At 46.4% G+C, this 16,666-nt stretch overlaps 1 protein-coding gene across 1 annotated transcript in view; it reads right to left on the reverse strand.

Moving 5' to 3' along the window:
- LOC147435335 (DNA (cytosine-5)-methyltransferase DRM2-like) overlaps positions 1-16,666 on the reverse strand; it is a 92,223-nt gene that overhangs the window by 25,451 nt on the left and 50,106 nt on the right. Inside the window, exons 5-6 of the mRNA XM_086488401.1 lie at positions 16,090-16,206; positions 15,877-15,983 (exon numbers count right to left, since the gene is read on the reverse strand). Coding sequence (XP_086344527.1) covers positions 15,877-15,983; positions 16,090-16,206 — 224 coding nt within the window. The remainder of the gene's footprint in view (positions 1-15,876; positions 15,984-16,089; positions 16,207-16,666) is intronic.

The following is a 16,666-nucleotide window of genomic DNA, read 5'->3' on the forward strand; positions in this document are numbered from 1 at the left end:
CAGCAGTTTGACATCGCTTTCGCGGGAGGACACTACTCAGACCACTCCAAGATTCGGAGAGCTGCCTCTTACTTTAAGGGGAATGCTCGCACTTGGTGGTCCACGCTTCTTTTAAACAAGACTGCGCCAGTTAAATGGCTGAAATTTAAGAATCTTTTTATTTCTTCTTGGTTCATGCAAGAGTATGAACGAGATATACGAGCTGCTTGGAACCATCTTCGGATGACCAAGAAAGATACAATAAATGCTTACTAAGAGAAATTCTGGCGCTCTTTTCTACCCGCCTCTTCATTCAAGAAGATCTCGTTCAGAGAACAAATTGAGCGGTTCACCTTGGGTCTACCTACAAAGATCCGAGATCACTGCTTGGAGCAAAAGTCAACTTCTATTTAGGAGTTGATGAGTCATGCGAAGTGGGGCTTTGCCATTCACTCTGGCAATCTGACCTACCCCACAGATGAGGCCATGACACAACAAACCAAACAGCCTTCTGGGAATGAAAGTAGAAAGAAATAGAGCAACCCAGAGAAAAAGGATGCACGACCCAAGCTTACTCCTCAGGAGCAAGCTTGATTCATCAAGGAGGGGAAGTGCTTTGGATGCGGGAAACATGGACATATCTCCGTGAAGTGCCCTAAAAAGGCATAGAAAGAACAGAATGATAAGGACGACGACAAGCCTGAGAGTTCGAGAGCAGCTGAGGAACGTGGACGAAAAGGCAAGATGAAAACAAGACTGGTTCCAGATTGTGTGGGTACCGATCCCGACACCATGGACGAGAGTACATAACTTTGCCGAGCTTGGGGCAAAGTGAAAGATCAAGATGCCCTGATCTTCTTTGATGGAGGAGCCAAGGCCAACTTCATTTCACCGGAATTGGCGGCGCGGCTCGAGATCGCTCCCGATCGGATAGGACCACTTGTAGAGGCAGTTCTAGCGGCACCCGGTAGGGACGTAGCCATTACACCTATCATTGGCAAAATTCGGTTGCATTGTCAGGGGTATTTGGGGCATGAGGACTTCTTCATAATGTCTTTGGAGGGTTGTGATGTTCTCTTAGGGATTCCCTGGTACCACAAGAACAACGCCGTGGTCAATTATCGGGCGAGGAAAGCGACTATGACTACTAAGAAGGGCAGAACCATTGTACTCGATATTAAACTGAAGGGCGAGTCTGTCCCTATTGTATCGGCTTCAGCCAATTCAAAATTGATGAAATCCAGTCTGTTTGTTTACTCGATCTTTATGAAAGAATTAAGCGATAAGGATAGAACAAATATGTTTAAACTTAATAAAGAACGCCAAGATTTTCTCCACTCTCACGCCGATTGCTTCTCAGAAGGCCTACCAGGCGAGTTACCACCTGCTCGTCCTGAAGATCATACCATTGATCTGATACCTGGAAGCACGCCACCGAACCGGCCACCGAACCGTGTGAGCCGAGCACAAAATGAAGAGATTATGAACCAAGTGAAAGACCTCTTGGAAAAGGGTCTTGTCCAGCCTAGTACTTCACCGTATTGCTCTCCAGTGTTGTTGGTTTTGAAGAAAGACGGATCTTGGAGAATGTGCATCGATTATAGAGCTCTCAACAAAATCACCATCAAGAACAGATTTCCAATTCTTGGGATCGATGATATACTTGACAGGTAACAGGGATCCTCGTGCTTTAGCAGGATTGACCTGAAGAGTGGATATCATCAGATCCGAATCGCGCCGGGAGACGTCTACAAGACAGCCTTTTGGACTACTTTTGGGTTATTTGAGTTTTTGGTGATGCCTTTTGGCTTAATCAATGCTCCTGCGACATTTAACCGGATGATGGACACGATTTTTCGAGAGTACAGGCCATTTGTTGGCACTTTCTTTGACGACATCATTGTTTCAACAAGAATGAGGCAAAACACAGAGATTGTCTGCTTCAGGTCTTTCAGGCATTATGAGATCACAAGTTAGTGATTAATGCAAAGAAAAGTGAATTTTTCCTACCAGAGATACACTTTTTGGGACACATTGTCTCAGCAACAGGAGTGCAAATGGATCCGGCCAAGATAGAGACTATACGTGATTGGCCCGATTTGAAGAATGTCCATGAAGTTAGAAGCTTCTTGGGACTATGTTCGTACTACAGGCAGTTCATACGAAAGTTTGCAGAGGTTGCTTCCCCTTTGCATATCTTGACACAGAAAGGAGTCCCTTTCTTGTGGGGACCCACAGAGGTGACTGCCTTTCAGACATTGAAAGAGAAATTGACTACGGGACCAGTTTTGACTTTGCCGGACTTGCAGAAGTCGTTTGAAGTATATTGTGATGCTTGTGGTCATAGTCTGGGTGCGGTCTTAATGCAAGAAGGCCATGTCATTGCTTACGAGAGCCGATGTTCTCAAGGCCGAAGATGACAGCACAGATTTATGAGAAAGAGCCTTTGGCGGTTATCCATGCTCTTACTCAGTGGCGGCATTACCTACTCGGAGCGGATTTTACTATCTTCACAGACCATCAGAGTTTGCGCTACTTCTTGTCACAGTAGCAGCTTTGGGAAAAGCAGATATGGTGGGCGAACATCTTGTCACAGTTTCACTTCCAGATTGTCCATGTGCAGGGACAGAAGAATGTGGTGGCAAATGCTTTGTCTCGGAAGCCGTTGGTTCTGGCTATTTCCGCGATACATCATAGGAGCTTCGAGGATATGGTCGACCAGTATGCCACAGATATAGACTTTGCAAATATTTTCACACGGATACGGTATGGGGAGAAAGTAGCAAGATACTCCATTCAGGAAGGATACTTGATGAGAAAAACCACGTTGTGTGTTACACAGCCGTTGAGGGAAAAGGTTATGACTGAATGCCACTGTCCACCTTTTATGGGTCATCGCGGCATTGCTACCACCATGAAGGGGGTAGAGAGATACTTCTTTTGGCCGAGACTCAAAAAGGATGTGGAAGAGTTTGTGCGCAGTTGCTTAGTATGCCAGAAGGTCAAATTTGGCAGGCGTAAGGCACAGGGATTGTTACAGCCTTTACCCATACCCACCTACCCTTGGGAAAGTATTGCAATGGATTCCATTCTCGATCTCCCGAGAACACAGAGTGGTCACGATGATATCTGGACTATTATCAAGAGATTTAGCAAACAGGCTCATTTCATTCCACTAAAGAAAACAGTCAAGCCAGATCACTTAGCGAGACTGTTTGTGACCCAGATCTTCAGATTACATGGCATGCCTGAGACGATTGTCTCCGACAGAGACCCCAGATTTACGAGTTTGTTTTGGAAGGCAATTTGGGAGAACATTGGCACGCGGTTGCAGTTCTCGTCACCGTTCCACCCGCAGACTGATGAGCAATCTGAGATTGCAAATTCAATGGTTCTAGATTTATTGAAGTCTTATATCTCTGATCAGAAGACTCAATGGGAAAAGTACCTACCTTTGGTGGAATTTGCCTACAATAGCACGATACACTCTTCGACGGGGAAGGCGCCATTTGAGATTGTTGAAGGTGTTGCGAAGGTTCCACCCTTCCTAAGCACGAAAGATAAGATTTTTGAAGCGGATGAATACACGCGAGATTTGGATACGGCTTTTGCCAAGGTTCACAAGACTTTGCAGAAGTCTCAAGAACAACAGAAGAAGGCAGCGGATCACCATCGTCGCGACTTGAAATTGAAGAAGGATGATTGGGTGCTCTTACGTTTTGAGAAGGCACGCCTAAGAAAGAAAAAGGGAAAGGAGAGGCTTTTTCCAAAGCTTAGTATGCGATACTACGGACCTTTCCGGATCACTGAAAAGCTAAATGATGTCTCCTTCCGATTGAAACTGCTAGATACTTGGTTGATTCACAATGCATTTCATGTGAGTCTCTTGAAACCTTTTAAGGGTGGATGTGCCTGATGATGGGGAGCCTGATGAGAAACCCAAAGTGGAAGAAAACGAGGAGATCCTTGTTCCTGAACAAATTTTGGCACATAAGGATACGAAGAATAAAGGTAAAGTCCGAAGGCGGTTCTTGGTTAAGTTCAAGAACTATCCTGCATTGGATGCAAAGTGGATGGAGGAGGAGGACCTAGCAGATACTCCTCAGATTGTGAAACTTTACCTCGATGCTTTTGGTTTAGCATAGTCTACTCCAAACGGAACCCAGAATTCAGCTTGGCCACAGATCTGGTGCAGTGGGATGCACAAGAGGGGAGTTACTCTGCTCCTTTGTCAACAGATGCCTTGATTTAGATACTAGAGTCACTGATGTCTCTTTGAGCTTCAAGGATACTGAAAGCTGACAGTATTCTGCTGTATGACTTTAATGAAATGGAATTCTTGATTATGATACTGATTTGTCCTTGACTTCTATTAAGTGCAGGAACTGATAGACGAAATGACTGCAGTATTTTGGTTTGATTGATCTCGAACAAACATGGTTGCAATAGGGGTTAGTCAATCGAACATCGATGAGGTCCCGATTGGACCTAGATGCGATTGCTAGCTACATTGCCGATAAATCATGGTCTAAGATCCGAATGAATGTTGAATGTCATGTGATGTCCTGTGATGTCTAGTGATGTCCTGTGATGTGACTGTCGATTTGGTAAATGTGCTAGATGTATGTTCCTAGTACGTAGGTACTAACAGTCAATGTCTGCTAAGACGGTTTATGGCTTCTGTCGGTTTTGCAGGCGTAATCGCGATCGATTACAATGCTTTCAAGAAGGGGGTATGTCACAAAGTGATGACGTGGCTACAGACAGCAAAAACCCTAATTTCTGCCAAAAGCCCTAATCTACAGAAACCCTAATTTCTTGAAACCCTGACCCTAATTTCTGGCTGAAACCCTAAAGTGGCTGAAACCTTAAAATTGGCGGCTGCAAATGCCACGTGGCCAACGTACGGATTTCCGTAAAACGCGGAGCTGAAAAGCAGCCCTATGAGCGACGCAATTTGGCCAAGAGAGAGAGAGAAGAATTGACTGCTTTATTTTTACTCTCTTGAGAGAGAAAGAAAGAAAGAAAGAAAGAAAGATTTTTAACGTCTATGTCAGGCCGAAATCGGCCTATGAGACAAATCAAATGTACATGGTGTGTATGTCATCCGTCTATCGGAAAGACAAATGAAACAAAACTGATACAAAACTGAACTGAATGTAGGTAGTGGAGTATCTGAGGAGGGATGGAGCTCTATCTCTAGGGGTATATGCATGTCTATATGCTCAAGGTAGTACAATCATGAGAATGCATCAAGCTATCTAGCTCCATCCTGTACTAATGGGGGGATGTAAGATGTGGTACATGGGCGGGTCTGGTGCCAAGGCTACCCGGATGAAAGCTGTCGGGTCGGCCCTCATCTGAGCCACTCGCTCCTCAGTGGCACGGCGCTCCCGGGCTCGGATCTCCTCGATCTGTCGGTGGTGGGAGCTCGCGCCCCTGTAGCCTGTGACTCGTGGTCGTCGTCTAGCTCGGCTCACCTCCGCCTGTGGGAGTGTCACTCCCCTCTGAGTGTCTAGTGAGGGAGGGGCGGCAATCCTCTGAAAGAAGTCTGTGAGCTGCGACTGTCTCCCCTCTGTCTGTGTAGCTGTGTGTGGCTGTAGTAGTGTGTCCCGATGGCTCTGTATCTCTAGTAAGAAACGTCCGAGCTGTCTCTGATCTCGAGAGTCCATGATCTCTCGGAGAGTGGGTTGTCCTCTGAATAAGGCCGCATACCTGCCTCTGATCTCAGTGTATGCTCTGCATCTACATACAAAGTGCTCCTCACTCTCCACCTCCTCTGTGCAGGCTATGCAGACTCGCTCCTCCCTGGGAACACCAGTATGTCTCCCGATCTCAATCTCTAACCTGTGTGAAGCCACTCTCAGCTGACCAATCGCCACCCGTGAGCTATGTGGCATATATGTGTCCATGTAGCGTGGTCTCTGTATGAACCCCCCAGGCAATATGGTGAGAAACTGGTCTCTGTAATCTGACATCCTCGTCCCCAAGCCAGGTGACTCCCAGACTCTCCTAGTGTATAGCTGCCACAGATCCTGTCTCAATACCAAGTTCCTCTCACTGCGAGAGAGGTGAACATATGGTGAGTGGGGGTCGTACTGGAATGGTGGTAGGTTCTCCATGTCAAGACCGTGTCCCTCAAACCATGCTCTGACCTGTGAGTACCATGCTCTCTCATGCCCACTCTCTGATAGCTGTATAGCTGCCTCAAATGCTCTAAGAGTAAGTCTGTCAGGAGGTAGCTCTCTCATCCTCTGGATGAAGCAGACTGTCTGGAATAGTGCCTCTACAACCATAGGTGGTGTGGCGAGCTCGGCTCTAATAATGTCATGTGGCACTGTCTTCTTGCTGCGGAGCAAGCGTGAGATCATACATACCTGTGGCCTCTCAAGCTGTGTCCACTGGTCAGCTGTCAATCCTGGTGCCCATACTACCGCCGAGTACATCAAGGCCGGGGTGACTAAGGTGTCGAAAAGCCACCCCTTCGTGCGGGGCTCCTGAAAGTGTGCCTGGAGGCATCTCCGCTCTAGCATGGCCAGAGCTGCATATCCTCAAGTGAGCCTGTCAGCAGCAGCCTGCCTCATAGTGAAGGGTCCTGGAAGGCTGGTGAATGTGATGCCAAGGTAGACATAGGAGGTGACTACATCAACCTGTCCTCCTGCTGCTGTGAAGGTGGCAGCGCTCCTCACTGCACTGGATGTGTGAAAGATCATAACCTTGGTTTTGCCAAGGTTCACAGTCAACCCCCTGTGTGTGCTAAATTCGTCCAAGGCCTCAAGATGGCGTTGCAAGCCCTCGGGTGACTCTGAAATCAACACAATATCATCAGCATATAACATGATGTGGACCGGAGTACCTGCCAAGTCGCTCCCCTCTCCTTCTGCTCGCAGTATGTAGTCGGAGATCTCGTCGATGTAGAGCCCAAAGAGTGTCGGGGAGAGTGGGCATCCTTGCTTAACACCAATGGTGCTAGCAATGGTCTCTGAAAAACCCCCTGGGCAACGAACTCGACCCGTCACCCTCTCGTAGAGAGCATATATGGCCCAAATCATCTCTGTTGGTACCCCAATGCTGTGAAGGCGCTGGAAGAGTCTCTCGCGTGGGACTGTGTCAAAGGCCTTGCGGAAATCCACAAAGCAGCAGTAAAGCCTCTTCTTCCGCGCCTTTGCCCCATCAATGAGGCAGCGCAGAACGAAGATGTGATCAGTGGTGGAGAAAGCTCGTCTGAAACCTGCCTGGCCTGGAGCTCGTAAACCCTCGATCTCTGCGTAGCAGCTGAGCTGTGCCTCAAGTACTGCTCCATATAGCTTGGCCATCGTGTGGCCAATCATGATAGTCCTATAGTTCCCTGGGTCCAGGGTGTCGCCAGATTTGTGGATAGGCACTATGGTGTGCTATGTCCACTCCTCTGGGAAGCCCTCCCCTATAGCCCGGTTGAAGACATGTGCAATCAACGGGGCTATAGTGGAGGCCGCATAAATGATGTGCTCACTCTGTAATCCAGTATGGTCAGCTGATCGTCTGTGCTGCATGCGGCGTATGGCCCTCTCTACCATCTCTGCTGTAAAGAAGGAGGAGCACGTGGGGCGTGGCTCGTGTGGCTGTGGGATAGGAGGCTGCCTTGGCACCTCATAAAGTCGCTCTGCATAATCATGCCATATCTGTGGATCCTCAATAGCTGTAGTCGGACGTGGCTCGCGCAGGGTGCGCCATGCCGTCGCGCTATCCATGCTCATGAATAGGCGGTATAGCTCAAGCTCCTGTGCCTCTTCGAATGCTCGCCGCTTTTGGCGTGTCAGAGTCTTCATATGCCGTCTGGCCTCTCTCTCTGTGATCTCTCCTAAGGCTCGCCCTGCACGGAGGCGTCGGTATAGCTCTCTGCACTCATCATCATACCAGCGGTTCTGAGGCATAGTCCCGGGGGGGGGGGGGGGGGGGGGGGGGGGGGGGGAGTGCGTCCTGTGTGAGTGGTGTGTGCAAAAGAGCTAATAGCTGAAGTGTGGAGAACGGAAGAGATATGTGATGTGAGAACTGAGAGTGGTGTGGATGGGTGGAGGAGGCATAGGCCATGCTCGACCTCGGCCGAGTAAAGAGAGGCTAGCTCATGTGTGAAATGGATGGTGGTGTGTGGAGTGTGTGCTGTGGAGCTGTGTGGGATGGTATCTCCGGTGATGGAGAAACAGAGGTATGTGTGGTCGGCTCCGATGGGTATGGGTGGAATGGTGAAGGATGTGATAAGGTGTGTAGCCTCCCTGGGTCCCAGAATATAGTCGACTGTACTCCCCCCTCCCTCTGCAACTCCATGTGGCATACAAGTCAGGCCCCCTGAGGTGGGCCACTGGACCATCCCGTTATAAATAACGAGACGGTGCTGGGAGCCAAGTCGAAGTAGATGTCGTCCGTAGGCTGTGACTGGAGACTGTCTGCTGTATCTCTCATAGTAGCCTCCTCATCTAGAGTGTGTAGTGCCTCTGGGTCCTCGTGGTCATATGCCTCACACTGCTCACTGCGCGTACGAGCATTGAAGTCTCCCATAAGGAAGACTTCACCCAGTGTGGAGTACTCCATAATCTCCTCCGTGAGGCATGCGTACGGTGACTCCTGCTCAATAGGGGCGAATCTAGAGCCTGTGGGAGCAAAGTAGCAAAGGGCAATGTAGACGATCCTGTCTCGTGAGAGCTCGAGGCGAATCCACATGTAGCGGGCCTGTGGGTCCCGGGCAACAATCTGTAGTCTGCTGTGAAGCCCCTGTCTAAAGAGTATGGCCACTCCTCCTGAGCCGCGAGTGGTGTGCTGGTGCATACATCCCCGATGTAGAGACTCCCACTGGAATCCATGTATCCGTGGTAACCCTCTCTCTGGGCTCTCGTGTGTCTCTGTAAGTAGAATGATGTCTCGACCTCTCATCACCTCCTCAAGTCTCTCTGGGTGTGTCCATAGGTCTCCATTGCAATTCCAAACCGTGACATGAATCTCCTCGTGTGTCCCACAGGCCGCGAGTCCCTATGCGATGGTCTTGCCATCAATGATAACCTACCATCTCGATATACTGCCTTCTTCCCTTCTTTGCGGGCTTGGTGGACTCTAGGCATGCACGCGCGACGGTGATCGTGTTGCATCTTTGTGAGGTCATCATCAAGATAAATCGGGGGGCCTTCTAGCCCTCTCAAGATGACCCTCTTTCGGAGGAAAGAAGTTCGAGACTCCTCGGAGGCGAATTGGAGGATGAGAGCTCTCTTCTTTGGATCTTTGCCGGCTCTCCAAACTTTGGAGAAAGGGATCTCTTCTTCCTTGTATCCCACTTTCTTGCATAAAGCTTTCCCATCGCTCTCGGGTGTAGACCCTTCTTCTTCTTTGATGCCGGTCACTCACACATTGAGACGGCGAGCTTGTCGCATCTTCTCCTCCTCGATGGTTGTGTGTACGATGAGTACCTCATCTTTTTGGGCTTCCTCTCTTGCTACCTTCTTGATGTTCTTTTTGACCACTTCGACCCATCCTTCTTTGGTGGCCTCTAATTTGTACTCAATGCTTGCGGTGAGGGCTTTGGTGATCTCCTCCTTGAGGGCTTCCTTAGCCTCCTCTTTAATCTCTCCTTCCTCGGGGGTGAGGGATGTGATGGAAGCATGAAGGAGATCGATTTGTGCCTTCATCTCTTCTTGCTCTTTCCTCCATCTCTCCCTCTCCTTCTCGTTCTCCCGTTCCTTTCTCTCCTTCTCCTCTTTGAGATTTTGGATTTCCGCTCTCATGTCCTCCTCCTGTTCGTTCCATAGCTTGATGAAGGTGGCTTTCTCCTCCTCCCATATCTCTCTCTCCATCCGCCATTCTTTCATGTCCTTCTCCAATTGTGCAAGCCTCTTGTTCGTGAGCATGAAGGTTGTCTTCATTGTCGATGTCGGTGTCTTGATGATGGGGGAAGACATGGTTGTCTTCGTAACTACCCTCTCTTCATATTGTGAAGAAGAGGGGAGAAGGGGAAGAGAGGGAGTACGTGTGTGTATGCGTGTATGTGTGTAGTGTGTGTGTGGGTATGTATCCGTGTGTGTGTGAGAGAGAGAGTGAGGGAGAGAAAGAGAGAGAGAGAGAGGCTGCGTGAGAGAGAGAGAGAGATGGCTGCGTGAGGGGGAGGGAGGAGGGGCTGCGTGAGGGGGAGAGAGAGAGAGAGAGAGAGAGAGAGAGAGAGAGAGAGAGAGAGACCTGCGCGCTGCTTGGCACCTCTGCTCTGCGCGCCCTCTGTGCCAGTGGACCTTCCCTGCTCAGCAGCCCGCCAGAGAGCCCTTCACCCTCGCGCTCAGCAGTCCCCGCCACAGAGAGAGAGGCTGCGCGCTGCTTGGCACCTCTGCTCTGCGCGCCCTCTGTGCAAGTGGACCTTCCCTGCTCAGCAGCCCGCCAGAGAGCCCTTCACCCTCGCGCTCAGCAATCCCTGCCACAGAGAGAGAGAGAGAGAGAGAGAGAGAGAGAGAGAGAGAGAGAGAGAGAGAGAGAGAGAGAGAGGGAAATTTTGCTTTTATTTTTGAAAGCTTTTGGGGCTCTGCTCTTGGGCATCCCTTGTAAACAAATAAATAAGTGGTTTAGGGCTCACTCTGCAGAGCATCTGGACGCAGAGTCTGAGAGTGAAACCCTAACCGCTCTCTCGTACTTTGATCATTGATTAATACATAAAGAAATACCGAAAGGGGTGCCAATCTTTGGGGCCAATATCTCTAGGCACGGAACTCCGCTGGGCCAGTGCAAATCTATTGTGACCTGTGAATTGTTTTGAAGTGGTTATTTGGTGCTGTCGTGATTGATTCTTGACTTGGAGTATCCAAGTCTGTTACACATAATGTGCCTCTATATAGGCATATACAAAGAAACAGTCTTTTGCCACATGAAGCATATATGTCATTGCTTATGCACAAACACAAGAAGCTATGCTTTACACATGGATTGTAAGAGGTTCTTCACATGGGTTATTGACACATCACTTTTCTAGGTGGAAGAGGTTGTTCACGCAAGAGATGCAACAAAGCCCGCATCCCAACAATCCTCCCCTATGTGGGTTTTGGTTGCATAACACTCACACAAGATTATCCTCCCCTCAAAACACACTAGGGTGAGGCACACAAAACACAAGCCTCCCCTTCAACAAAAGTAGGTGGAGGCACACACAATCCTCCCCTACACACATAGAGGGTAAGGTACACAAGAGAGAGAATGCTCACAGTATATCATCACATACCAAGATAACATTATTGTCGTTCTCGTCATCAGATCTTCAATGGTGGCAAGGTTAATTTTTTATTTTTCTTTATCTTTAAAATTTTCTTTGTGATTGGTAACCTGTGAAGATTTACCTTTGAACCTGCAATACTTTGTAGCATAGTTTTTCTTGCAAATGTGGAAAGGGTTGACTTCATAGCAATCCTTTGAAAGATGATTTGTTCTGCCACAACGTAAGCACTTTAAGTTCTTTTTTGTGGTTTCGGTTGTAGCAGTTAAATGAGACAACAAAACGCAATTTGTTTGCGGTTGATTACCTTTGAGCTTCTTTTCATGCTCTTGAAGAGAGTTTATTACATCTTCAAGTTTAGGGACTGGGTCTTTCTCTTTAAGCACAGTTACGATTTATCCAAAATCTACATCTGCTACACCTTTGAGAAGCACAGCAATTTGGTCTTCATTTTCTATTGGGTATTTTATAAATGTCAACCGTGTGCAGATACTTTTGAGCCTATTGACGAGAGAGACACATCTTCTCCAAGCTCCATAAGTAATCCGTAGAGTTGCATCTTTCATGCAATTTTAGAATGCTTGGCAAAAGCGCCAAAATGTTGCTCTAAGGTATTCCATGCTTCGTGTGCAGTGGTGCAATCATCCAAATAATGCACAAAGTTGTCGTCAAGTAATGTGAGCAGAATGCCGAGAGCTTGCTCGTCTCTAGCTGCAAATTGCGCTAAGCTTTGCCACGTTTCTACTCTGTCACCTTCACCCAGTGGCTTAACGACATACCATAATTGCTTTCGCATTAAGTAGCCCTTGGTTTTTGCCTGTCACATGTGGAAGCCTTGGCCAGTAAATTTGTCAATGTTTTTTTCGCCCATTGTGGTGCACCCCAAGTGATGTAGAGGAAGGTCTTACTTCTTTAATAAGAGCAGTGTCAAGTCCTCGTGTACACTCAACCTCAAAGGTTTTTATAAATTATTTGTGAAGCTACTCTCCAATCTCATAGAGCACCTCGTCACAAAGCTCTCAATATGTTTCAAGATTTAAGAGATGTTGATTTGGGGTTTACAAGATTTTAAGACTTTTCTGTAGAGCGAGCATAAAGGATAATGTGAGACTTAAAGGACAAGGCTCATGGGAATCTCTAGTAAGCTCGGAAAATTTTTAACTTGAAGGGTTGGAGCCATTATGTGGGAACAATCCTTATGATGAAAAGAATTGACCAACTCGGACGTTGAATTCAAACAAGGCTACAGATGTGGGCACGCGCAAAAATTGATGGCGTGGTTGGTGGCTGGGCCAGTGACAAATGGAATGCTGTTGCGAGATGTGGAAGCGAGGTGGCCGATTGAAGGGTCTCACTGAGCATCAGGCCACGAGAATGCTCCGAGATTACAAGGAGATGCTGAAGCAAGCAGGTGGGCCGATCAGCGCGCAGGGGTCTGTGCCTGCTAAGCATGCGGGCGAGAGAAGAGCTATGGCGGGTGTAGAACAACCTATGGGCCGAGTTTTAAAACAGCTCGAAAGCAAGAAACAGTTTGCAAGGATTGGCAGCTATGGCGAGCAGAATTAGCAACGATTGCAGAGTGAATTTTGAGTAGGTGTTGGATTGATGAGGCCTGAACTTGCCGAGGGGATGGCCTTGTGATATAAGCTTCTATTGAAGCCGAGGGCAAAGAGCGAATATATGCCAAGTATAGAGCTCGCAAAAGATAGAAGAAATGGAGGGAATAGAGGAGAAAATTTATCCTGAGTTTTAGCTCCACCAAAATCGACCGAGTAGCCTCAAAATCTTTCCAGTGCATGTGTTTGGCCTTGAACCTTTTGATAATAATAGATGAAAATCAGGCCCACTTCACTTAATCTCCTCCTCCCTAAAAACAAAAGATGTGGATCCCGCCCCTTTTGTTTTCATAGCCACACACACACAAATGGGAGCACAATGAATTACTTAATCTCCGGTAATTTAGAAGCTTGAGGGCTCAAAAAAATTAAGTGTTATGAATACGGACACTTGAAAAATTTCTCAAATTTGCAATAGAGCCAAGCCAAATATGCACACAAAATACGAATATAATGATGCGAATGATACGCCAATCACGATGCAACTATGAACAACCGTTAAATTCTCTTTTTAATAAATTAGCATGGGTAGTGGCATTGATAGTATGTATCCCATTACTAAAGAACTTCAAAAGAAGAAAGTTAGCGATGTAATTGGCACGATGATTAATATGCAATGCAAAAGGGGGTGTTGAATTAGCAATTGCAATGACAAAGGAGAGAGGGCCAATGCAATCTAGCATAGTGAGGATGCTTAGGATCTAAAATAGATTATAATCTAAGCCATGCTATGATACAACTTGATAGGTTAAGGTGGATAGATTAGTGTGTCATTCATGGCATAAGCATGATTAGAATAGAGTTAGCTTAGGGCTTGATATTGGGCACACAGTACGATAGAGTATAGTTGCAAAATGGTAGTTACCTAAAACAAGAATGGGGAACAGCAACGGGCATGGAATGCCATTCCCTATTACAGATACTCGGTCTGAAACGCGGACGGGAGCTTGGAATGGAAACGGTCCTCTCAAAGTGTTACAGATTTGGACACTCCAAGCAAGAAATCAATAGCAACACACGAACAGAAACTTCATAATCACTGAACTTTACTAGAGAGAGAGAGAGAGAGAGAGAGAGAGAGAGAGAGTGTCGACATGGCACGGCGGAGTTCCGTGCCCAAAAGCACTGGCCCCAAAGACTGGCGCCCCTTTCGGTATTTCTTTATTATTACTCACAGCAAAAGTACAACTCCCGAGGATCCTCTGCCAGACTTTGCATCCAGATGCTCTGCAAAGTGAGAGGTCCAAGGGCTCTTTTACACTTACAAGGGATGCCCAGACATAGAGCCCCAAAAGCAATCAGTTCAAAAGCACGTCTTCCCAAATGCATCTGCTCTCAAAAGGTAGTGCTAGAAGCTAGCAAAAAGCAGCCAACGAAAATTGCAGAAATCCGTACAGCCTGCCAAGTGGCACCAACAGCGCAAAACGTGGAAATTTCGTATTGTCATGCCACGTCATCATCCGTACTGACTGCCACGTCAGCATGTCAGTGCATTTTACGGAAATCCTCCTCAGAGTTCAAGCATTTGGCTCATTCAAATGAAAACTGAAACGACAAATGGCCAAAATGGAATTTCACGAATGGCCTGAGGCCAGAACGCATTCCAAGCTCAGGGGCTGGGAATGGGCGTTCTTTGTTTCTATAAGCCAAAGAATATTGAAATCCTCAAATAATGGGACCAAAAAGACCAACTTCTCCGGAATGGAGAGAGGAGAGCATAATTGCGAGGCCAAGGGTATATTCCTCCGAAATCCACAATTAAAATATGTGCCTCATCCCAACAAGATGGTATCCTCTAAAAAACCCATATTGAACAATAAGACAAGCTTGCAGCCAATCCGCTGATAGCTCTTCCCGTTGGTGCATATCTAATCATGCGACGTAGAAGATCTCTCTGCCAAACAGTATTAATAAGGTGCTAAATTTCTTCTCACTTTACCCTGATATCAGATGTTCACTACCTCTTATCACCAATTAGAACATTCAACCTTTGCAAAAACCCTCACTTGCTAGGACCAACAGCACTGAGATTATGGGTAAATATGGTGTAAAATACGCAGCTGACTAACGGGTGCAATGGTAAAGGCTGACTAAGGCACAAATACAAGATAGTAAGGGAAAAGCATCAAATGATGTTACAAAGTGAGCACAATATATGTGAAATCCCTATTAAGTAAATATATATATATAATATAAAACCAACAAATAATGGCTAGGATAACTCTGGCCATATGAATTCTATTCAAGTCTTCAAAGTGCTCTTTTGGTATCAAAGCGATGTGTCATGTAGAGAGCTCATTAGCCCAGCATCTTGCACCACTGCAAACTCAAAGATTCATTATAACCCTGAAACCTGAAACTAGTACGCTTGAAGGAACACGGAAACGTGGTGACTCAGAAGCCAAAATAATCCATCCAGCTGTCCCTTAATATCAAAACAGGATGCTGTTCTCATAGAAGCCCGCAATGAAAAAGGGGAAGTTGGAGTGCAGCCATCAGCCATAAGATGGGAATCTTACCATGTGTTCCCATCACATCACCAAACCGATGTGCAGAATCTGAGGGCATAGCAACCTGCACAAAAAATTTTACATAGTAGATTGGCTACCTCACAGAGCCTCTTCTTTCTTTGGATTAGAAAACGTTAAAGGGATGTTCTCCATACCTAGAATGTAGAAACACTGATGAAGGATACACCAATATTATTGTAGAGGACAGACTGACAAACACCGTCACAGCTAATCTCTCCTCTTGAAAGCAAACTAAGAGAAAGCAAGGACTTAATGTGTGATGAGCACACTGAGAAGCAACAAAAATATTCAAAAGTGGATTGTTTGGCGGCTGAGATGTTTCAAAGAAGTTTTTTGCAAGCTAAAGAAGTTGGCAATTGAGTTGGCGGTGCACATTACACCTGTTATGAGCTGTTTAAAAGACCTAAAGAAAGAGAAATTTTACAAATAGGAAGTTGAATAAAGCAAAGACGTGCAATTGTAGGTGAAAAACTAAAATACTCTCTCCATCAAGTCCGCAGAAATAGGCACAAAGCAAGCACGAAGGTTGAAATCTCACATCATCAGATGACTCTGAACTCATTTCAGTCCAGTTGTGATCAAAAGGCACATTGATGTTCTCATCATTTGTCTTGTAGCCACAGGGATTTATGCTATTGTCCATTCCTAAACCATGAAAGAATGCTAAAAATTAGAGCCTTTTTCATCAGCAAGCATCAAACGGAAACAGAAATCAGGTTATATCATATTTCCCATGGGGCTTCAGATATACCAAAAGAGCTCTGAGGCCTCTTCACATCCACATTCGACTCGAGCACCTTGCTTTCTTTCTTGTAGCCATAAGTTGCATAAATAAAGTCCACCAAAACATCCAATTCACTTTCTTCCCCTGAGAAAAAGAGCATGCCTCAATCATTATTTGATGTGTGTTCAATGTGTTTGTGTGTGTGTGTGTGTGTGTGTGTGTGTGTGTGTGTTAAGCTTCATTTTTTAAGGTTGCAAAGGCCTTCAAGTCCACTCTTGACCTTCAAGAAAAGTGGGAAAATTTTAAGATACTGCCTCGAAAGGGTCATTTCAAAAAATTGCCCTTCTTGTGGAAGTGCGACAAAAAATAGTGTTGCCCTCGATGGGCACTTTTTTTGAAAAGAACATGGATGTATCTATATTATATATGTATGATACTACTGGAGGGATAATTTTTATAGAGGACTTCTTAGAGTTAGAGGCCTGGAGACAAAATTCTCACAATTGGACATTGCAATTTGCACTTAGGTGGTGGAGACAACGGATTGTTTATTTGTTTCATGATACATGGGTATATTTGTGTTAATTTTGGCTTTACAAGTGTG

This window comes from Adiantum capillus-veneris, chromosome 18 (assembly GCF_014529385.1).
Source record: "Adiantum capillus-veneris isolate H3 chromosome 18, ASM1452938v2, whole genome shotgun sequence".
NCBI classification, from domain to species: domain Eukaryota; kingdom Viridiplantae; phylum Streptophyta; class Polypodiopsida; order Polypodiales; family Pteridaceae; genus Adiantum; species Adiantum capillus-veneris.